Source organism: Herpailurus yagouaroundi, unplaced genomic scaffold (assembly GCF_014898765.1).
Source record: "Herpailurus yagouaroundi ecotype Mexico unplaced genomic scaffold, PumYag 308, whole genome shotgun sequence".
NCBI classification, from domain to species: Eukaryota; Metazoa; Chordata; class Mammalia; order Carnivora; family Felidae; genus Herpailurus; species Herpailurus yagouaroundi.
In genome coordinates, this window is record NW_024412525.1 from 4,492,910 (window position 1) to 4,515,989 (window position 23,080).

Below are 23,080 nucleotides of genomic sequence, written 5' to 3' on the forward strand. Positions count from 1 at the left end.
ACCGACTGAGCCACCCAGGCGCCCCTTTGCTGTACTGTTTAAAAATAGGTAATTATAGGGGCACCTGGGTGGCTCAGTCAGTTGGGTGGTCCAACTTCGCCTCAGGTCATGATCTCATGGTTCATGAGTTTGAGCCCTGCATGGGGCTCTGTGCTGACAGCTCAGAGCTTGGAGCCTGCTTCAGATTCTGTGTCTCATTAGCTCTCCGCCCCTCCCTGCCCTTGTGCTCCGTCTCTCCCTCTCAAAAAATAAATTAAAAATAATAAATAAGTTAATTAATTAAATAAAACAAAAATAGGTAATTATACATGTGGCAGTAAACTCAGGACATCAGTTTTGTAAGTACTTTTTTTTTTTCTAACCGAAATGCTTTTCAGAGATGTTGAGCTAATTTTCATTTCCATTATCAGTACACAGGGCTGTATGATTCTTCCACATTCCCACTGACACAGTGTATTATCAAATAATTTCTCAAAATCGTCAATTTTTATCTTTGCCCTTTTTGCTACATTTAAGGATCTTTTTATAATGGTAATTGTTTTTGTTTCTCTCTCCCATATTTTTAGCTTTCTGAAGCAATGCTGCTATTCTTTCCTAGAATTTTTTTTAATTTATTCTTGAGAGAGAGTGAGCACACCTGTGTGCATGCTCGAGGGGGAGAGGGGTGGAGGGAGAGAGAAAAAGAGTCTTAAGTAGCCTCCCTGCCCAGCACAGAGCCCGATGCAAGGCTCCACCTCACAACCGTGAGATCGTGACCTGAGCCGAAATCAAGAGTCAGATGCTGAACCAGCTGAGCCATCCAGGAGCCCCACTCTTCCTACAGTTTTAAACCTTAGGTTGCTTATTATGATGAGCGATCCGACATAATCCAACAGATGCAGTTCTGTGTTCCCCCTTTATCTCTTGACTGTCACCAACTGTGCCCTCGAAACTTCTCACTAACCTGACTGCTCTACCACAGAGAAATTTTACCTGTTTTTTTTTTGTTTTGTTTTGTTTTTTAATTTTTTTAAATTTTTTTTTTTCAACCTTTATTTATTTTTGGGACAGAGAGAGACAGAGCATGAACAGGGGAGGGGCAGAGAGAGAGGGAGACACAGAATCGGAAACAGGCTCCAGGCTCTGAGCCATCAGCCCAGAGCCTGACGCGGGGCTCGAACTCACGGACCGCGAGATCGTGACCTGGCTGAAGTCGGACGCTTAACCGACTGCGCCACCCAGGCACCCCAGATTTTACCTGTTTTGATCTCTACATCAGTGCAGCCACACAGTGTGTACTCTTCTTGTGTCTGGCTTCTTTCCTTTTGCACTGTCATGTTAAGTGTAGCAGTGGTTTATTCCTTCTGTCTACTGGGTAGAGTGCTCTTGTATGAAAAAACCACAGTGTATTTATCCATTCTGGTGTTTGTGTACATTTGGTTTTCCATTTTGGAGCTGTTAACAAACAGTATTGTTTTGAACACACGTACACATCTAGCGTATGCATTAGCAGTAATGTATGTATTTCTGCCGAGCATATATCCTGTGACCCAGCAGTTTATTCTTGATGTGAGGGTATTTCTTTTCTCGTTCCCCTTCAGAAGGGTGCGGTAGCTTGTGAAGGAAAATACCAGTCCTTAGTGTGTTACATGTGCCTTCCTTGGAGAAGTCACAAAAGGAAAAATCAATCTCAAAGCTATGAACTCGCAGCTTCAGATAATAACTGCAGTTTAGTGAGTCCTTTCTACGTGCTAAGTGTTTCGTGTACGTTATTTCATTTAATCCTTACACGAAACTTAAATAGCTACTCTTATTGCCATTTTATAGCTGAGGATACTAAGACTTAGAGGCATTAAATTACCTGTCCACCATCACATGGCCAGTATGTAGCATAATGGTATCTTTGATTCCATAATCTTAACTAATATATTATCCTGCATCTGTAAGTTAAGTGTAGGCATTGAGAGGTTCTAGGATGAGACAACAGCAGAGGAACTACTTCCCTACCCACTTCCTCTCCCCATCAAGCATGAAGAGCGTCACTTTCAGCAACCCTCTTGCTCACAGTCAGCTCACATACCTCAGAGTTTTGAAGCCTGTGATGAACTTTATTGTTCAGAAAACAAATGACCAAAGTAACACAGGTCACAACTCGTTTTTTATTTGAAAACAATGTGTTTTTTCCTCTAGAAAAAACGTAGTGAGATTCCGTGTTACTGGGAGAATCAGCCAATGGGATGCCAGAAGCTGAACTGCGCTTTCCATCACAACAGAGGACGTTACGTCGATGGCCTTTTCCTACCTCCAAGCAAAAGTGAGCTGTGTTTTTAGTTTTAAAAGAATAGTTACTATTTAGTGAACACCTGCTGTGTGCAGTACATAGAGTACTTTACATACATGGCCTTTTAGTCCTGCAAGAGAACAGTTTTATTTCCACCTTATAGATGAGGGAGCTGAACTCTTCTTTAAGGTTAAATGACTTACACCTAGATAGCCCTGCTCATAAACCGGTAAGTATCATAAGCTTTTGTCGCCAAAAGCCATGCTGCCTCACAAATGTTTCTCGGCATGACAGTTTAGATTACGATAGCTTCATTTCCCATTTTCTTATCAGACCCAATGAGTTTTCCAAAAGAAACTTGATTCTCCAGGCCAGGGTTCGACAGAACTGGCCCCCCACCTGTTTTATAAAATAACCTTCTATTGGAAGGAAGCCATGCCCATTCGTTCAAATATTTTCTATGGCCAGATTTTATGCTCCTGCTGCAGAGTTGAATAGTTGAGACACAGTAGTCTGCAAAGCCTGAAATACTTACTGTCCCAGCTGTTTACAGAAAGGGTTTGCCAACCCTGCTTAGGTGATTAAAATTTGATGGCTACACATTTTGGCCCCCATTTAAGAGAAAAAAGTGGCTTTGCTCCTCTCTGGTTTGGTTCAGAAGTGTTATGTCTACTATCTCTTATTTGCTGAGCAAAAAGCCTCAAATTTCAGTATTAAAATTAAATGTCTAGAATTTGCAACCAGTTTTATACGTCTAGCCTCCAGATTAGTCTGTGTTTTGAACACCTACTTTGAGTGTGTTTATGTACGGTGAGGAGTTACTAGCTAAAAGCCCTGTTTTCCCTCCCTGGGAGTGTGCAACTTAATTGTGAAAATGGGGAAATCGGGTATAAAAGGACATAAGTGCTCATAAGGAAAATGCACCAAACTTCTATGCGGTTGGAGATTTTTTGATGAAGTGGGACTTTATCTTCTAGTTTTAACTTCTGACTGATGTTGTGTATCTAGCTGTGCTCCCCAGTGTGCCTGAGTCACCAGAAGAGGAAGTGAAGGCTAACCAGCTCACAGTTCAACAGAACAAACTGTCTGTCCAGTCTAATCCCTCCCCCCAGCTGCGAAGTGTTATGAAAGTAGAAAGTTCGGAAAATGTTCCCAGCCCCACCCATCCACCAGTTGTAATCAATGCTGCAGATGATGATGAAGATGATGATGGTGAGTTTTCAGCTCTTTCTTTAAGGCAAATAAGTGACTGGGGGTCATTTAGTGAGTTAGAAATCAGAATGAGAGCCTGTTGTTAATTGTACATTTGCCTTACATGTTGATACATAGATCAGTTTTCTGAGGAAGGCGATGAAAGCAAAACGCCCATCCTGCAACCAACTCCCGAAGTTCACAACGGATTACGAGCAGCTTCTGCCCGCAAACCTGGGGTCAGTTTGAAGCAAGGTAAGAAGAGGCCGTCTTGTTGCTGGTGCCTTCTCATGAGTCTTGCAGCACTGTTGAATGTGCCCAAACTCTTTTAAATAACTTGGGAATGAATCACGATCACCGCAACCTCTTTCTCCTCCGCCCCCACTGTACGCACAAGCAGATTTACACATACTTTCTCTTATTTGTCCAGAAAACATTTGCCTGCTTGCTGTGCACAAATAAAACACAGAGGGCGTGAGGTGTTCTTTCCTCATGTGGTTTCTGTTTGGGTTTCTCAGGTGAATGTTTGAATTTTGGAATAAAAACCCTTGAGGAAATTAAGTCAAAGAAAATGAAGGAAAAATCCAAGAAGCAAGGTGGTAAGTCATCAGTTTTGACACGGGTGGTCAGATTTTACTACAGGAGAATAACAAGAACCTTCTGATGAGGACACTTGGCAGCAGCCAGAATGAGCACATGTGGTTTGTTTGAAGTAAAGCACAGACTTCTTGAAATCAGGGCGGCTTTTTAACTCAGAGCTAGACGTGGACAACCGTGTACTGGGAAGAACTGCTCTGTCTTGAGAAAGACAACTCCACAGAATGGCATATAAATCACACTGAGGGGAGAAAAACTTTATTTTGAATTATTTGAATTCTTCTCAGGAGCTGTTGTCTTCTAGAGCTTGCCTCAGCCCGGTTGGCCTATATTTCCGACCCTAAAAACCACAGATCCAGTGTGAAAAGTAGTATTTACAGAGGATCAAATGGTTGGTTCTAAGTACTCCCTTGCTAAGGCTTGTTCTTGGAGTTGTGTTTTGCAGATGATTAAAAGACAGATTTTAGAAGGTTGAGTTGACACACTTGGTGGCTGGTGTGCTTCTGAGGTTCACTTTAGGAGCTAGCCTTCTTGGTAAATAAAAGTAGATTCAGTGCCTGAGTCGCTGGAAACAATTTTATATTTTATTTTTACATTGTGACCAAGGCAGAGAAGAAATAGGGATTCTCTCCCCTCTCTTGCCCCACCCTAATTCACCAAAGGCAACTAGGTTTGCCTCTACAAGACTGGCCCGTAGTCCTCCAGTGGTCTGTGTTGTACTTAACTGGTCACAAAAACAGAATTTCTTGGCTTGTAATGGCTTTATTTTTTCCTAAATTATTTGCTGCTCTCTGACTTGCTTTATTCAGAAGGTTCTTCCGGAGTTTCCAGCCTTTTACTCGAACCTCAGCCCATTCCTGGTCCTGAAAAAGAGAATGTCCGGACAGTAGTGAGGACAGTAACTCTTTCCAGCAAACAAGGTGAGATATAGGTCGGTCTGGGTTGAGAGTTGTCAGGCTACTACTACCGTATAACTGAGAGAGCTAGGTCCTAGGGTGTAGTGTACCTTCGATGGATTTGCAGGAAGACTTTAGTATGTTGGTCACATATAAGGATGAGAAGAAAAATCAGTGCCTTTGACTCTTACTTATAAAAGGTTAAAATTCTTGTTCAAGCAGCTCTCACATTTATGTATGTTTCATTTTTACATTTACCGTTTACCTGTATCCATTCAACAAATTTATTGACTGCCCATCGTGAGTAAAGAACTATAATAAAATCTTTCAGCTGTAGAAAAATGGAAGTCTTGGGGCGCCTGGGTGGCTCAGTCGGTTAAGCGTCTGATTTCAGCTCAGGTCATGATCTCACAGTCCTTGAGTTCGAGCCCCACGTCGGGCTCTGTGCTGACAGCTCAGAGCCTGGAGCCTGCTTCAAATTCTGTGTCTCCCTCTCTCTCTGCCCCTCCCCTGCTCATGCTCTGTCTCTCTCTGTCTCAAAAATAAATAAAAATATTAAAAAAAAAAAATGGAAGTCTTTTCTCTTAATAGTTTTAAATGTGGTAAGAGATAATGACTTAAGTAAGTGTAGTGTAGATACATTTAAATGTGCTGTTGAAACAACAAAGAATTAGAAGAAAGAGAGCTCACTTTTTGCTGGTAATCAAAGTTCTGTACAAGGGTTAGCAATGGAGTAGAGTGTGGTTTCATTGAGCATATCGAGGTGCACAAGCAAAAAGAAGAGCTTGGGTTTTATAATCAGTTGGTCAGAACACAGCCTGTGTTCATATGCTTGGCTACTGTTAGAATTAGGACTGTGTTATTAATTCCCTTTGGGCTGCGCATTTGGCTATTTAAATTATTATTTAGTAGGGCACCTGGATGGCTTAGTCAGCTAAGCACCCGACTCTTTGTTTTGACTTAGAGGTCATGATCCCATGATTCATGAGTTCGAGTCCCTCATCAGGCACTATGCTGACAGCGCAGTCTGCTTGGGATCCTCTCTCTCTCCCTCTCTCTCTGCCCTTCCCCTGCTCTCACTCTCAAATAAATAAACTTTTTAAAAAATTATTTAATAGGTTAAATCTTTTTTTCCCAATGAGATATAGTCTTTTTTTTAAATAATTAATTTATTTTTTAATTCCGGTGAGATATAGTCTTAATACTGAGACCTGACTTTCAAGAGACTTCCTGGGTGGACTTATCAGAGCATATGTTGTAACCCATTATTAGTTACTGAATACAGAAAAATGGACTAATGGTAGAGAAATCCTGTTTTTGCCATTTCAGGAGAAGAACCCTTGGTAAGATTGAGTCTAACCGAGAGACTGGGAAAACGAAAATTTTCAGTAGGTGAGATAAATTTGGGGCAGATCCTTTGTGGTTTTCTGTTTGTGCATTAACATGATATGTCCTCCAGAACTCCCTTTGCATGAACATCCTGTCGATACTGATTTGCTGGTCCTTCTGAATTCTTGGCTGCAAGAACTTACAGAATTTCTTGATGTTTTTCACGTATGCGTTAATACCTTTTATTGATTACAGAAATTTGTAGTGTTACAATTTAGACTATAACCAGCTTTTTAGAAGGTACTGTGTTGAAAAAACAGTAAAGAAGATATCTCTTTGTTTCTATGGACAGATTGGAACTTGAGTTTTTTAGCTAAAAAATACGACTTTTTATTTAAATGTCAGCATACATGCAAACTTTGTGATTTTATGGTTTCACATTTAAATTACAAATGAGAATGGAGAGAAAAATCCTACCTTGTGTCTAGTCTCTCCAGTTTCTAATGGGACCCTGCAAAGATGATACCTTCAGTCAGGCAACCTGAAAAACAACGTTCAGCTGGTGACACGTAGACACCTTGTGTAGAGCAGTACAAGACAGCAAACCAGGGGGCAGGAAACCTGGTTCAGGTCTTGGCTCTATCACTAATTGGTGCCTTCAGTAACCTACAGAATCTTTCATAACCTTAGATTTCTTATCTAGAAGAGAGGGCTATTTAGTCTTCAGAGTCTTCATGTCACAGGAAAATGTAATGATTGCTTTGCTGTTCACCTAATCACCACAGGTGCATTTAACCCCAGATATGCCTAGAATTCAGCAGTTGGCCAAATAAGATTTTTGTTTGTACGTGTTTTTGTTTTTGTTTTTTTTCCCATATTCCTAATTCTGAATTTTGGCCTTAATCAGGGCTTATCATTCAGGGCCATTTGTAGTTTTAGTCTATTATTTGGTAGGTGTTGATTTGTGTGTTCTAATTTTTTGTTCCTTATTTTTTCTTTCTGCTACCTTTGTATTCTCTAACACTGAATTCTAAGGAAGCTAGTGAATGAACACACCATATAAACAGAAAACTTAACAATTACTCTGTGTTGTCTGTTTGCTTATAGTTCTTTACCTTGTTGAAGATGGATTTAAACTCTTAAACTAAGTTCTGTGTGTTTGTAGGTGGTGACAGCGATCCTCCATTAAAGCGTAGCCTTGCACAGAGGTTAGGGAAGAAAGTTGAAGCTACAGAAACAAACACTGACAAAGCACCAAAGAAAGGTACCTTCATTCTAATACACGTGTGCGTGTGTGCGTGTGTGTGTGTGTGTGTGTGTGTGTGTGTAATCATGACGCTTCTCTCTTGTAATGTTATCAAGGATGGTTTGTATTTTTTGTGGTTGTTGTTCAGGTAAATCAGATTATCTTGTGTCTGTATTCAACAGCAAACATTTGAGTGTTTACTCTGCTAGATTCTAGGTAGATGCCACTGGATAAAATAAATACCATCACAGTCCTCAGAAGTTTATAGTATAATGGCAGATGGGAATATTTCTATATATTGTGATAAATTCTGTGACAGAAAAAGTACACGGTGTTGGGCACCTGGGTGCCTCAATCGGTTATGTGTCCGACTCCTGCCTCCCACACACCCCCATATAAAGCTTTTTAAGCCATTGTAGAGCCTTTGGGCTTAGTAGCAATCCATGGGAAGGTTATGAAGGAGAATCAAAAGCTCAGATATGCATTTTAGAACCATCACCCTGCCTAAAATACGGAGAAAGATTAGAAGGAGATAAGAATGCTGTCCAGAATATTAGTTAGCAGGATGTTAAAATAATGTGGAGGAGAGGAGTTAGTGGCATAGATATAGTGGTCCTGGAAGTTGGTACGGAGAGATATGGACTAACTTGAGGATGTTTGGGAGTTAGAGTGATTACCTAGTTGAAGTTCTATTTATGGAAAGAAATCAAGGTTGGAATTTTTTTTTCCTTTTATGATTTAGCAATGAAACACTGATGTTAATTACTAAAAAAAAAAAAAAAAAAAATCTTTTTTTTATTGTGTTTAGTTTTAACTTCTCTCTCTTTTTTTAATGTTTATTTTTGAGAGAGAGAGAGAGCATGAGCAGGGAGGGGCAGAGAGAAAAAGGGACAGGAAATCTGTAGTGGGCTCTGCAATGACAGCACAGAGCCTGATGCGGGGCTTGAACTCAACGAACCGCAAGACCATGACCTGAGCCAAAGTTGGACGCTTAACCAACTGAGCCACCCAGGTGCCCTCCAAGAGGCTTTGATGGGTAGCTGTTCTTATTTAGAGTCTTCCTTGCATTCTCAGAGCGAGTAGAAGTTATTCTTTTTCTATGCAGCTATACCCTTTTTCTCCTGGCCTATTGATCATATTGAAAATTTTCATAACTAAGAAGCCTATTTTAAAATAGAGTTGAGGGGCACCTGGGTGGCTCAGTCATTTGAGCATCCAACTTCAGCTCAGGTCATAATCTCACTATCCATGAGTTTGAGACCCCCGCCGGGCTCTGTGCTGACAGCTCAGAGCCTGGAGCCTGCTTCGGATTCTGTGTCTCCCTCTCTCTCTGCCCCTCCCCCACTCATGCCCCCTCTCTCTCTCTCTCTCTCTCTCTGTCAGAAATAAATAAACATTAAAAAAAAATTTTTTTTAAATAAGTAAAATACTGGGGCGCCTGGGTGGCGCAGTCGGTTAAGCGTCCGACTTCAGCTCAGGTCATGATCTCGCGGTCTGTGAGTTCGAGCCCTGCGTCGGGCTCTGGGCTGATGGCTCAGAGCCTGGAGCCTGTTTCCGATTCTGTGTCTCCCTCTCTCTCTGCCCCTCCCCCGTTCATGCTCTGTCTCTCTCTGTCTCAAAAATAAATAAACGTTAAAAATAAATAAATAAATAAAATTAAAAAAAATAAAATAAAATAAATAAGTAAAATAGATTTGAGGGATGGGAGCCTTTTGATGCCACTAAGACTTTAGAAGGCTGTACAATAACAAAATTATTTCCCTGAATTCAGTAGTTTTTGCTTTTCAGATCTAAGAAAAAAAATTTTTAAGCTTTCTGGAATATTCTAGGGAATTCATGATTCACATAGGTCTGTTTTGTGGAAAAGAAAAATTTTAAGATCTTAAGAGGGTTTTTTTGTTTGTTTTTTAAGAATTTGCATTAGAAGAGAAGCATAAGCCCAATTTGTAAACTTTGGGGGGAAAAGTTCTGGGGCACCTGGGTGGCTCAGTCAGGTGTCCAACTCTTGATTTCAGCTCTGGTAATGATCCCAACATCATGGGATCAAGCCCTGTGTCAGGCTTTGCATGGAGAATGGAGCCTGCTTAAGATTCTCTCTCCCTCTTGCCCACTCACGTGCACATGCTCTCTCTCTAAATTAAAAAATAATAGTAATAATAATAATGAAGAAAGTCTGGGTTCAACTTTTTTTTTCTTTTTTCTTTACAGTTCACGTTTCCAAGTCTCTGAAGGAGCGATTAGGCATGTCAGCTGGTCCAAACAGTGAGGAGGCAACAGGTAAGTAAACTCTAAAACCAGCTTTTGTTATTTTTTTTTCCTTGCCGTAACAATCTAAGTAATTAATTACTCACTGGTACGAATCCTCTTCTTAAAAGATGGCAAAATCATTAGTTCACCATAGCATTAGTAGTAAGAAACTGGAAACCACCTAAATAGCCAACAAAAAGAAATCCAGTTCAATTAAGGTAGTTATGTACTAACATAATTATTGTCATAAGTCATGTTTTAACAATAATGATGTGGAAAATTTCTCACATTATATTGAATGAAGAAAGGTTACAAAAGAACACGTAGTGCTTTTGACTTTTTGATGTAGGGTAAGAACCTTATTTTAAGGGAGTGATGAAATTTATTTTCTTATTCTAGAAACTTATTCTCGGGAGTAGCATCAGTATATATGAGATGACTCCAGTTTTGTAAAGATAAAAGTATATGCCTACAAAGAACACTGCAAAAAATACACCAAAATATTAACATTTGTTTTATTTGGGTGTTGAGGTCTTAAGTATTTTAATTTTCTTCCTTATATTGAGATTTTAATTTTTAAGTAATCTCTACACCCAACATGGGACTCAAACCCACAACCCTGAGATCAAGACACACATGCTTCACTAGCTGAGCCACCCGTAATTTTTAAACCTTTTAAATTTGAAAGTCTAACTACTTAGCACATACATGTATACAGTTTAATGAATAGTAAAATGAACATGTACTCTAGTCCTTCAGCTTTTTTATACATTGCTAGATTCAGTTTGATGTTTGGTTGTTTTTTTTGTTTGTTTGTTTCTTTTTTTTTTAAGTACTCTCTGTACCCAAAGTCGGGCTCAAACTCTCAACCCAGAGAGCAGGAGTTGCACACTCTACTGACTGAGTCAGCCAGGCGCTCCTCACTTTGATGCTTTTTAGTTTTTATATCTGTTTATGAATCGTGTTGGCATGTGCTCTTTTTTCATACTGTCTTCATCTGGTTTGTGTGTTAAGATTTTGCCAGCATCATAAAAAGGGAGTCTGATGTCAAACATTATTACCCTTGTAAAGAACCTGAATTTATTCTTCAGAAACTTTTAGTTGGGATTTTCTTTACCCTTTCCTACTATGCTGTGACTTTAGTACGGTGGCTCTAAACGTGGAACTTTTTGTTCATTCAGACCAGTATTCAGGTGGGCCCTTCAAATCTAAGGACTTACCTTTTTTTAGTTCTAGAAAACATTCTTCCAATTTCTTTGAGTATTCCTTTCCCACCCTTCTTTTTAGTTTTTTCTTTGTGGAATTCTTACTAGACAGAGGTTGGAACTTTTGGACATAGGCTTCTCATGTGTTTTAATCTTGTCTTCATATTCTCCATTCCTTTGGGTTTTGGGGTTTTGCCTCACCTTCTATGGTCTTTGCTTGGCTTTATTTTCTAGGTCAGGAATATAGTAAATATTTTAGGCTTTGCAAAGACTTGTGGTCTCCATTGCAACTACTCCACCCTGCCGTTGTGGTGTGAAAGCAGCCTTGTACAATATGTAAATGCGTCCGTGCAGCTATGTTCTAATAAAGTTGTATTTATAAAATTGAGATCATGGCCACATTGGGCCCAGCAACTATAGTTTGTTAAACCTGTTCTAGATGGCTGATTTTTGACCAGGTTGGTGGGTTTTTTTTTTTTTATTAGTTCCTTCTGTTGGATTTATTTTTGCACTTGTGTTTTTGTTTTCCAAGACCCTTTTTTGTTCTCTGATTTCTCCGTCTTTTATAGCCTGATTTCAGGCTGCTCTGGAGTTTCTAATTTGAACCTTTTAAAAAATGTGTGAGTATATTATTTGGTCATCTTCATCGCTTCTCTCTGTTTTGGTTCACTGTTTTTTTTAATTTATTCTTTTAATTTTAGAGAGTGCACAAGCAGAGAGAGGAGAGAGGAAGAGAGAATCTTAAGCAGGCTCCACGCTCAGTGCAGAGCCAGACATAGGGCTCTGTCCCCCAACGCTGGGATCATGACCTAAGTCCAAATCAAGAGTCAGACACTCAACCAACTGAGCCATCCACCCAGGCGTCTCTGGTTCACTTTTAATGTTACTGCTTTTTCATAGCTGTAAGTTCCTAGCCTGGGTTTCCTGTGTGGGTTCTAACCAACTTGTCCTCAGGTGATCCTCCCTCCTGACTGGGAGACACAAGTAAGGTCCGCCTAAGTGGGGAAGGTGTACTGAAAGGCAGTTGTGTGGGTTGCAGGCTAGAAGACTGGGGGCTCATACCATTGCCACAGTAAGAAGTTTCTTTACTTTCAGAGCACAGCCACTTTCTTTCCTTCCCTAGCTGTACTTTTTCTTCTTGTCCCCTGTTCTTTTTCTGCTTGTCATTTGTTTCATCTTCTCCCTTCAGCCCCGACCTCCTAATGTGCTCCCCTCCCCAGCGGATTCTCCTCGTTTTAGGGAGCAGTTCTCAGGAGAAGGTCATGACTGGTCCAGCTGTTCTATAAGTCATCCTTAAATTTCTTTTTTCCTTTTTTTTTTTTTTTTAAGTTTAATCATGAAAGTGCCTTTTTTTTTTTTTTAAGTTTATTTATTTTGAGAGAGAGAGCGTGTGAGCGTGAAAGCAGGAGGGTTAGAGAGGGAGAGACAGAATCCCAAGTAGACTTCACACTGTCAGCACAGAGCCCAATGTGGGGCTCAGTCTCACAAGCCTTGAGATGATGACCTGAGCTGAAACCAAGAGTCGGATGCTTAACTGACTAAGCCATCCAGGTGCCTCCCATCCTTACGTTTCTACCCACTGTTGCTTTTCCTGCTAGTTTGGCGGGTTTTCTTTGGCGGGTTTCTGCTGGGAAGAACAGATCTCACTCCTACAGGTTTTTTTTTTTGTTCTTTTTCTGTTTTTCTGTAAATTCAGACAGCTGCTGTCTTATCTCAGAAATCCCTCAAGATTTATGCTCTGCCGGTGGTAGCCTTGTTTTCCAGCACTGTGGATTTCTTCTACTTTTATTATCTTCTCTGTCGTTTTGATAAAATGTCGGTAGAGTGGGGAAACAAGGTCTTCGTGTCCCCGTTCACGCGCTCCCTTGGAGTGGTAATTCTGAGATCAGCCCACTGTCTTCAAATGGAAGAATTTGTATTCGAGAAACTTAAGGAAGCGATTCAGTATCTGTTTGAGTGCTGTCTATGTACAGCTACTGTACTGACATATTTCAGATAACTAAATATAGCCCCTTTTCATGAAGTATCTATCTGGTGTGGTTGGAAATACACACACTTGAAGTACTGTGTGAGCAGTGCTATGATCAGAGAAATCAGCTAGATTGGAGGGTGTCAGGTTCTAAACTGAACTCAGTTAAAACTAACTAGGCAAGCAGGAGAATGAGACCAGTAGGGAATATTCTGTGTAGAAGGGACGGCACATTCAAAGGTTCAAAAGGTGAAACCAAGTGTGATGTGTTCAAGGTTGTTAAAGGATATTTTTGGGTTTTGATCTTGCATGAAGAGCTGTCATTCACTTATCAAATGTGTGTGTACAGTCTCCAAATTTTCCTACATTACATCATTCTTTATTTTAGCCCTTCAGTAGTGAGGACAGGCATATCTGTCAGTGTGAATTTGCTCTTCAAACAGATGTAGAATGATGAATGTGTCATTAAAAATAGCTCTTCGGGGGCATGCCACGCTCTGAGCCTTTCCCATTTCTCTTCTGTCTTGGACCTGTCTCACCTCCTTTTCATCCTTCACATATCACTTAAATATTACTTCCTCTGAAAAGCTTCCCTTCACCGGTTCCTGGGCAGAGGTTGGGGTTCTTGCTGTCTGTTCCTATGTATTAGCATCACACTTCCTGTATCGGATTATCATTGTTGGGGCGCCTGGCTGGCTAAGTCCTTAGGGGAGGGAGTGTGACTCTTGATCTCAGGGTCATGAGTTCAAGCCCCCATGTTAGGTGTGGAGCTTACTTAAAAAACAACAACATATCACAACGTTATTATCACACTTTGTTGTTGCCTGTTTGGTCTCTCAGAGTTTAAATTACATGTGGGTAGATACTGTGTTTTGCTTACCGTTCTTTTTGTAGCACGGTGTCCAGCACATGTTTAGATCTATAAATGAATGGAAGAATTAGTTCATTACTAGTTTGGTGAGATTTACAATGACAGATTTCTCCAGCTAGTAAGTGGCTTTGAGGTTCTTCGGGAATAAGCTTCTGAATAGAACTCTAACAAATCAGTAATTTTTGCCACCTGAGAGTTTTCCTTGAGGGCCACTTCCTGAAACTTGGAGTATTCTGAAACTGAAAATGAGACTAATAATACTTTGATCATTTTGATTACCTGCCTAAATGATACTACTCTATTAGGACTCTGTCCTGATCCAAGAACAGAAAGATCTTAAGTTGTTAAGAGATAAACTCCAAATACAGTGACTTGTTTTTTCCCCCATGAAAACAGAGAGAGTTACTAAAGTTGGTGAGATTCACGTGAAGACATTAGAAGAAATTCTTCTTGAAAAAGCTAGTCAGAAACGTGGAGAATTACAACCTAAACTCAAGACAGACGGACCTTCAAAAGTCGATGATTCTACTTTAGGAACAAGAAGCCCCTCCACTATCCGAATCAAAACCTTCTCTGAGGTCTTGGCAGAAAAGAAACATCGGCAGCAGGAAGCAGAGAGACAAAAAAACAAAAAGGATGTAACTTGCATCAAGCTGAAGGCCGACAGCGAAATTAAAAAAATGGTGGTTTTGCCACCTCTAGTCATCAGCAAAGTAACGTCGGAGGAGCCCGCAGGGAGAACCAAGTCCATGCAGGAAGTGCACATCAAGACGCTGGAGGAGATTAAACAGGAGAAGGCGCTGCGCGGGCAGCAGAGCTCAGAGAGCAGCAGCGGTTCCCAGCAGCAACCCGAGGCCACCCCCGGTGCAAGGCGGCTTCTCCGAATCACAAAAAAACCAGGTAAGGACACAGTTCGGTCTGTGGCGCCATTTCCCCATTTCCCCAAGTCGTGTGTCAGAGGGCGGTGGTGCGCGCTGTGTTCGTAGGAGTTCTGCCAGAACTGTACTCGGATAACTTTGAAGACCACTGGATCCGATGAAGTTAAGCTGTTTCTTTACAGGAGCGCTCTGTAGACCTTTGATATTTTAACAGGCATTTCTAAGCTTTATGAGGACGATGGGCTTTATCTACAATTTTAGTTGTCCTATCTTATCTTTATTTTTATGAAGAAAAGTTTTGCTTTAATCTGTTACTGAAGTTGCAGCCTAAGTGAGAGAATTGATGATGTGTTTAATGTGAATATAGGTATAAAAGAAGAGAAGAAACTTCAAGAGGGAAGTGAAGTGGTTTCTCAGAGCACTGTTACTAGAACAGAGGCTAAAGAGGTGAGTTTATTTTAGATCATTGTATAGTTTTGTTCATGGCAAGCAAAGGCCAAATGAATGGTAAAATGTGCCTTTTAGTTTTAGCATAATTTCTGTGTAACATTTCACTGATAAGTTAGGGAAACAAGCTTTCACTGTGCTTATAATTTTCTGTGAGAGTTTTCTGTACTTCCGTGTATCTCCGTGTTCTCTACCCCTTTAAAGTTGTTTTTAATTGGCCGCTTAATATTTTTTTAATGTTTATTTTGAGAGAGAGAGTGTGGGAGAGCTCACACAAGCGGGGGAGGTGGGGCGGGTAGACGATCTGACACTGGCTCCATGCTGAAAGCAGAGAGCCTAATGAGGGGCTCTCACTCATGAACTGTAAGATCACGACCTGAGCCAAAGTCGGATGCTTGACCAACAGAGCCACATGCACCCCCATTTAATATTTAAAAAAAAATTTTTTTAATGTTTATTTTTGAGAGAGAGAGTGTGTGATCTGGGGAGGGGCAGAGAGAGAGAGAGAGAGAGAGAGAGAGAGAGAGAGAGAGAAATAGAATCTGAAGCAGGCTCCAGGCTCTGAGCTGTCAGCACAGAGCCCGGTGCAGGGCTCGAACCCACAAACCATGAGATCATGACCTGAACCGAAGTCGGGCGCCTAACTGACTGAGCCACCCATTTAATATTTTTTAAATTAAGCATAACATCACCCATTGTACAAAACTTGGGAACTTTTATTTTTTTAATAAAGAATAATGCTTATAATTCCACAACTCAGATGTAGTAACCATTAGGTTTCTTCATGGATTTCTTGCAAGCCTTTTGTTTATATACACATGTATATGTGAACTTGTTCGGTGTTTAACTCATGTTTAGAAAATGGTTGAGGGGCTCCTGGGTGGCTCAGTTGGTTAAGCATCTGACTCTTGATTTTGGCTCAGGTCACATGATCTCACAGTTTATGGGTCTGAGCCCCGCATTGGACTGACAGCACAGAACTTGCTTGGAATTCTCTGTCTCTCTCTCTGTCTCTGTCTCTCTCTCTCTCTCTCTGTCTCTCTTGCCCGTCCCCCACTCTCTCTGTTTCTCAAAAATAAACATTAAAAAAATAAAGTAATTGAGAACTCTACAGTGTATCATTTTGCAGCCTGCTTTAATTATGCTGTATTCATAATTCTTCAAGACATTAGTTGGCCACATAATGTTCCATTATGTCAATATAGTCTGTTTCTGGACATGTAGATGTAGTTTTATACAGTTGAGAGGATGAATATCATTGAACATAAATCTTTGTGCCAGTGTCTGATTAGGAGGCGTTTGTAGTTGACTTAGGGTCAAGATCATCTATCCTATAACATTGGGGTTTTTGTTGTTCCGCACATTTTTTTTTTTTAATGTTTGTTCATTTTGAGAAAGAGCATGCAGACATATGCACGGGGGAGGGACAGAGGGGGAGAGAGAGAATCCCAATCAGGTTCCGTGCTGTCAGCACAGAGTCCGATGCAGGGCCTAGTCCCACCAATCAGGAAATCATGACCTGAGTGGAAATCAAGAGTCGGTCGCTTAACTGACTGAGCCACCCAGGTGCCCCTTGTTCCATGTATCTTTAACGTTCATCTTCAGCTTGGCATTTTCCGTTTAATATCAGCTCTTGTGTTCTAGATCACGTCAAACTCTGCTAGACTTAGAGGTCAGCCTAGTAACTTATAAATAAGATTTTCTTAATGGAAATAAAATTGACATAGTATTATATTAGTTTCAGCTTTAGTTTTTTTCTTTGAAACAAGTTTTTTGTTTTGTTTTTCTTAAAGATTTAAATTTTGGGGTGCCTGGGTGGCTCAGTTGGATCTGGCTCTTGGGCATGAGTTCAAGCCTCATGTTGGGCTCTGTGCTGGGTGTGAAGCCTACTTTTAGATAGATAGATAGATAGATAGATAAAGATTTTATTTTTAAGTAACCTGTATACCCAATGTGGGGCTCAAACTCACAGCCCTGAGATCAAGAGTTGCATGTTCTACTAGCTGAGCCAGCCAGGTGCCCTAAGTTTTTTGGTTTTTGTTTTTGTTTTTGTTTTTGAGATCTAAAGAAAGCCTGGTAACTTACAAATAATAATTATCGTACAGATTGTTGGGGGTACTAAGTTTTCAAATCTGTCATTTAAATTTATCCACAGGCTTCAGAAGAGACCACAGGAGTTGGCATCCCTAAAATTCAAGCCAAGAGATGTGAGACCATGAGAGAGAAGCACATGCAGAAACAATTGGAGAGGGGAACGACGCAGAAGGAAAAATCAGTTTTGACACCCCTTCGGGGAGATGTAGACTCCTGCAACACTCAGATAGCAGAGAAGGCCCTGCTCGCGGCTGCGCCAGGCATCACACGGCACCTGACAAAGCGGCTGCCCACAAAGTCGTCCCAAAAAGCAGAGGTAGAAACCTCAGGAATTGGGGACTCAATATTGAATGTGAAATGTGCAGCACAGACCTTGGAAAAAAGGGGTAAAGGTGAGTGGTTTTGCTAAAGTGTGTTGCTTTAGGATTTCACAATTGCCGAGTCTAGTAACTCCTGGCAACAGTTGAGTCAGATTCCGGTTGTGTTGTATGCTGGTCACGCAGGTGGAGAGTAGGATTTTTGATAATTCTATTTAAAATAAAGACAAAACTAGACGAGTTCCTTTCTCAGAATTTAAAGTTGCTGTTAGAGGTGCCTGACTCAGTCGGTTGAGCGGTCGACTTCGACTCAGGCCGTGATCTCACGGGCTGTGGGTTCGAGCCCCACATTGGGCTCCATGCTGACAGCGCAGAGTCTGCTTGAGATTCTCTCTCTCTCAAAATCAGTTAATAAACTGAAAAAAAAAAAAAAAAGCAGAGAAAGAGCTTTGTCTAAAGCTCGCTTCGGCAGCACGTAACTAAAATTGGGACGCTGCAGAGTAGACTATCATGGCCCCCAGGCAAGGATGGCATGCAGATTCGTGAAGGATTGCATATTTTTATTTTTATTTATTTTTTTATTTTTTTTAATTTGTGTTTTAACGTTTATTTATTTTTGAGACAGGGAGAGACAGAGCATGAACGGGGGAGGGGCAGAGAGAGAGGGAGACAGAATCGGAAGCAGGCTCCAGGTTCTGAGCCATCAGCCCAGAGCCCGACGCGGGGCTCGAACTCACGGACCCTGAGATCGTGACCTGAGCTGAAGTCGGACGCTTAACCGACTGAGCCACCCAGGCGCCCCGGATTGCATATTTTTAAACAAGTCATGGGACGTAACGTACCATGGTTAACTACTACTGTGTTGCAGGGGCACCTGGGTGGCTCAGGTGACTAAGCGTCCAACTTCAGCTCAGGTCATGATCTCACGATTCATGGGTTCGAGCCCCGCAAAGGGCTCCCTGCTGACAGCCTGGAGCTGGCTTCAGGTTCTGTGTCTCCGTCTCTCTCCGCCCCTCCCCCACTTTTACTCTCTCTCTTAAAAAATGAATAAACGTTAGAAAACAAAATTTAAAAAAAACAACAACCGTATTGCATATTTGAAAGTTGCTAGGAGAGTAGATCCTAAAAGTTCTCACACACAAAAAATTGTAACTGTGTATGTACTAAGTAGACTTAACCGTGGCCGTCATCCGATCACAGTATATTGAATCATTATGTTGTATGACTTAAGCTAATATAATGTTAATATGTCAGCTACATCTCCCTGGGGGAAAAAGCTTTCTGTGGTGCATCTTTCCTCTGGTTTTGAAGAAGGAAAACACCAGGGAATGGAAGAACAGCAAATTCAAGAGCCACTGGAAGGGATTATTTGAGTATACATCTACATTATGCCCACATGTATAGTGCAGATCGTTCATGGATTGTTTTCATTTTTGGGGGGTGTGTGTTATTTCCAGTATTGTGAAGGAAGGTCGATATTCTCAATTATTCTCCATGTGAAAGAGGAATTATTCTAGCTCTTAATCCGATATTTTCTGTCCCTTGTAGCTAAACCCAAAGTCAACGTGAAGCCATCTGTTGTTAAAGTGGTCTCATCCCCTAAGTTGGCCCCCAAACGCAAGGCGGCGGAGGTGCACCCTGCTGTCATTGCAGCTGTGAAGCCACTCGGCTCCAGCAGCGTCCTACAGGAAAGCCCCACCAGGAAAGCAGCTGTGGTAAGCGTAGATGCAACTAGATGCTGCTGTGAGCGGTGTGGGAGGAAAGCCGGGAGAGGAGCTCTGCCAGCTCCCTGCCTCTGGGCCGCTTCTGCCGTTGCCTCCGCATCTTGGTAGTTTAGGTTGTTACCGTAGTCTCCATGTACAAGCACACCTTTGTGGGGTGGCAGAATGGGATTTTTTTTTTAAAGCAAATTCTTGGGCAGCAAGATATTTTGCCTGTTTCGGCACTCAATCTTGGGACTGTTTATTCTTGGATTTCCAGAATAATAACCAAGATTCTGAGAAAGTGGCAAAAGAACATGAGTATGTTCAAATAAAAAAAGCCTACCTCCCACTGAATCGCCTTACTTTTCCTTTTGTAGGCTGTCGTCCCACTCCTCTCTGAGGACAAGTCAGTCGCTCTGCCTGAGACAGAAAAACCCAGAGACAGGTAGGTAATACTTGCGATTCTTCCTAAGCAGACTTCAGGCCGCTCTTCTTATTTATGCTCTGGAGAATAACACTGCTTAATAAACATTTGAACATTGCCGATTTGGCCACGTCTAAGTAAATGTAAGCTTCCAGTTAATCGGAAGAAAACATGATACTCGGGGTTGCTGTTCTCCTTTGGTGCCATTGTTTATATATTGACTGTATTTTTTTTTTTTTTTGATGTTTTAAATATCTGTTTGAATTCCGCTTCTTTAAAGGATGAAAATGCTTTGTCCTAAATCAGTAAAACAGTTCTGTGTTACGTTTTTTATCAGAAACAGCTCTTTGCTAACTCTTTGTGTTCCTGAGACATTCAGTGGGTGGGGCCATTGAATGGTGGGACCATTCAGCCAACCACTGACAAGGCAGTTTTCTAATAATCTTTTGGGTTTTTTTCTTACAGTCTTGCGCTGCCTCCGGTCCAGTCCTCTTCCGATCCCTCCCCACCGGAAGTATCTGGCCCTTCTTCATCCCAGGTGGCTACGAAAACTCGCCGACTCAGCTCTGCCTCAACAGGAAAGCCCCCGCTTTCAGTGGAGGATGATTTTGAGAAACTAATATGGGAGATTTCAGGAGGCAAATTAGAAGCTGAGATTGACTTGGATCCTGGGAAAGATGAAGATGACCTTCTGCTTGAGCTGTCAGAGATGATCGATAGCTGAAGGCGGTAGAACACTTAAAACAAAAAAAAAACACAAAAAAACAAAAAACTGGACTTAGTTTCATCTATCATAACATTTACCCAAGATGATCATTTCTTTAGTCTAGAATTTGCCCCGTATCAGAAGTATACCTCCGAATTACCTGTCCTGGATTCCTTGGGGTCAGATTTTTAAAGTCCCTTGATAACCATTGTCCATTCGATGCCATTGTCTAGCATCTATAAGAAAAATGTCTTGTCTTACACCTCTCCACAAAAAAACTGAGAGGGAGATCCAAGTCGAAGGGTGCGAGAGAACTTAGTGACTCCTTGAGGTGTTTGTCAGTTTGGGCTTTTTTCCCCTTTGCTGTATATTTCTTTTATGTCTTGTCTTAATGTACTTAATGTTACCTGAGTTTGAAAAGGATGAAGACAGCTGCTGCCATTAAGGACCAAATTTCACACTACCACTAAACAAAAAACCCACTCAGTCTGTGTTAAATTGTATGTCTTTTTAAAGGTATTTGGAGATCCAACTAAGCTTTAGAGAGGGCTGAGCAGCTCAGAAAGCTTGTAATCTGGACATAACTTTTTCAACCTGATTTTCATGCTTCTGCTGCTCTGTAAGCCTCTAAAGAGCAATAGCTAATTTATTATTACTGTAATTTTTTAAGGCTTTAAAGTGCCTCAGGGGTCCTCTGAAACTAATTTTCTATTTCTGGGATTCCCTGGATTCTTAACAAGAGATGGTGACAGAATGATTAGAGGAATTCTTTTTTTAGCATGAAAGTTGTCCCTTCTCTTCTTCAGTACTTGCCTCCTACTGGCATTGAATTATCACAGGGATAAAAATTGGTTAATTTTTTATTTCTAACTCTCCCAGCAAACTCGTCTCGCCCAGTATTTATTTGGTACTCATTAACCGCCAGGGGGAAAAAAAATGGAACTCCTCCAAGCTGCCAATATTTATCTACGAACTGTAGCAGTGTGCCGAACCGTACTGTAGCAGGGATTATTGAGATGACTGGGGGTGTATTGTATACCTTCCAGTTCTCTTCATTTCGGAATTGAATTTTCTTTTCTTGATGTCGGTCTCCTTCGTATCACCTCAAGGTTTAGACGTGTGAAGGAACAAGCGTGATGGGGAGAAGAGTCTTAAGAGGAGACATGTTGTACATAATCGGAAGGAAGAGGAAAGGAGGACTTGTCCATTTTGATACTTTGCTGTGGGTGGCCAGTTTGTTTCTCATAGGGAAATCTGACCCACCTGTCGTGTTGGCTCCTAAGGAACTGCTGTTGTAAGCGGCTCATCGAGAGTTGAACTTCATGTAGCCTTGTTGGGAATATGGAAAAGGAAGAAAGCCACAGGACTGCCCATTCAGTCTTGGGAAGATCTGGATGATTCTGCACAAGCAAAAATGACTTGAAACTTATGTATAGACACCTCTCTACCAATCCTTCTTCAGCTGACTGAATGTTGTATAATAGCCCTTCTCCAAAGCAGGGGTGGAATGTTCTGGTTTCACCACAGATTTTCTACTCATTTCATTTTTGGAATCAGCTTAAAGATTCCAGGTCCCTTTTGTATATAACCTTTATTCTTTTGCTTTTTTAAAAATAATTTTGTTTCATATTTAAAGTCCTTGTATTAGTCAGTGATTCATGTTCAGCATTATTTGAACCATTTGCCATTACAAGAAAGAGAAATACTTATTTGTGTTTTAAATAAAGCCGGTGTAGGAAAGTCTGGACTTTGTGAGTCAAGCGGTCATACGTCACTTCAGCCTAGGGTCTGTCTCGACAGGGTCCCCAGTCACAACGTCGTTGGCCTCTTGTTTAAATGCTCCAATTTCACAGATGACTGTGTTGCTTTAGAAAACTCTCACAAGGACGTATTGCCAAACTTCCCCACAAGCATGCTCAGTTTTAGCTGCATAGGGTTTCCCAACATTAATTGAATTGAGTTCCATTATCATTGTAACTCAAATAATGCCGTTTGTTTTTTTTTAAAGAGAGGGTTTGGAAATGATCTTAAATGGGTTCCATTAAGAATTTTCGAGCATGAGAAAAAAATTTTTTTCAAGCATGAGGTCCTAAAAGTTTCAGACAAGTTTTTTCATATAATATGCCAATTTTTTGGTCAAGGGAATACCCAAAGTTTGTTACCAGAGAACATAGATTTTTTTCTAATAGTCTAAAAGTAGTTCCAACAAGTCCAATCAACTTTTCACAAATAGCAAACAGATTGTGTGTTGAGGTTCGAGTGATGATGGTTTGCAGTTTTAACAGAAGAGGGCCCAAATGTTGCAGAGTTTGGCCACAGCCAGAAATTTCAAGATGGGCCCCACCCATCTGACTTCATTTAACCTTAATTACCCCATTAAGGGCCTGTCTCCAACTACGGTCACATTCTGAGCTGCCGTTGGGGAGTGGGTGGAGCTTCAACATAGGAGTTTCAGGGGGCACGCTTCAGCCCGTGACAAAAGGCATAAAATAAGTGGCCAGATGAATGAAAAAGCTCTTGAGCTGTATCAGGGGCTGCTGATCTTTGCTAGACTGCCCCTGGCTTTGCAACCCCACTCTTAGGAATGCTCACTCGTCCTAGTCATTCAGCAAGCTGTGAGGCTTCTGGTGGAGACGTAGGGAAGTTGAGCTGAGAGGAAGGATGCTGTTGACTATTGAGGCCTGGAGCTGACTTCACTCG

At 41.2% G+C, this 23,080-nt stretch overlaps 1 protein-coding gene and 1 non-coding gene across 2 annotated transcripts in view; both read left to right on the forward strand.

Annotated features, from left to right (window-relative positions):
• The window catches only part of ZC3H11A (zinc finger CCCH-type containing 11A), a 29,551-nt gene extending 7,424 nt beyond the window's left edge, over nucleotides 1–22,127 (forward strand). The window contains exons 3-16 of the mRNA XM_040462313.1: nucleotides 2,170–2,293; nucleotides 3,269–3,472; nucleotides 3,590–3,706; nucleotides 3,970–4,050; nucleotides 4,858–4,968; nucleotides 6,274–6,336; nucleotides 7,439–7,537; nucleotides 9,728–9,796; nucleotides 14,208–14,711; nucleotides 15,057–15,136; nucleotides 17,292–17,622; nucleotides 19,096–19,262; nucleotides 19,628–19,695; nucleotides 20,140–22,127. Of these exons, the coding sequence (XP_040318247.1) occupies nucleotides 2,170–2,293; nucleotides 3,269–3,472; nucleotides 3,590–3,706; nucleotides 3,970–4,050; nucleotides 4,858–4,968; nucleotides 6,274–6,336; nucleotides 7,439–7,537; nucleotides 9,728–9,796; nucleotides 14,208–14,711; nucleotides 15,057–15,136; nucleotides 17,292–17,622; nucleotides 19,096–19,262; nucleotides 19,628–19,695; nucleotides 20,140–20,398 (2,277 nt within the window). The 3' untranslated portion in view covers nucleotides 20,399–22,127. The remainder of the gene's footprint in view (nucleotides 1–2,169; nucleotides 2,294–3,268; nucleotides 3,473–3,589; nucleotides 3,707–3,969; nucleotides 4,051–4,857; nucleotides 4,969–6,273; nucleotides 6,337–7,438; nucleotides 7,538–9,727; nucleotides 9,797–14,207; nucleotides 14,712–15,056; nucleotides 15,137–17,291; nucleotides 17,623–19,095; nucleotides 19,263–19,627; nucleotides 19,696–20,139) is intronic.
• Nucleotides 18,005–18,109, forward strand: LOC121021728 (U6 spliceosomal RNA). Its single transcript, XR_005786669.1, has one exon. It is a non-coding gene; the product is annotated as a U6 spliceosomal RNA (small nuclear RNA).
• Nucleotides 22,128–23,080: the final 953 nt, after the last annotated feature.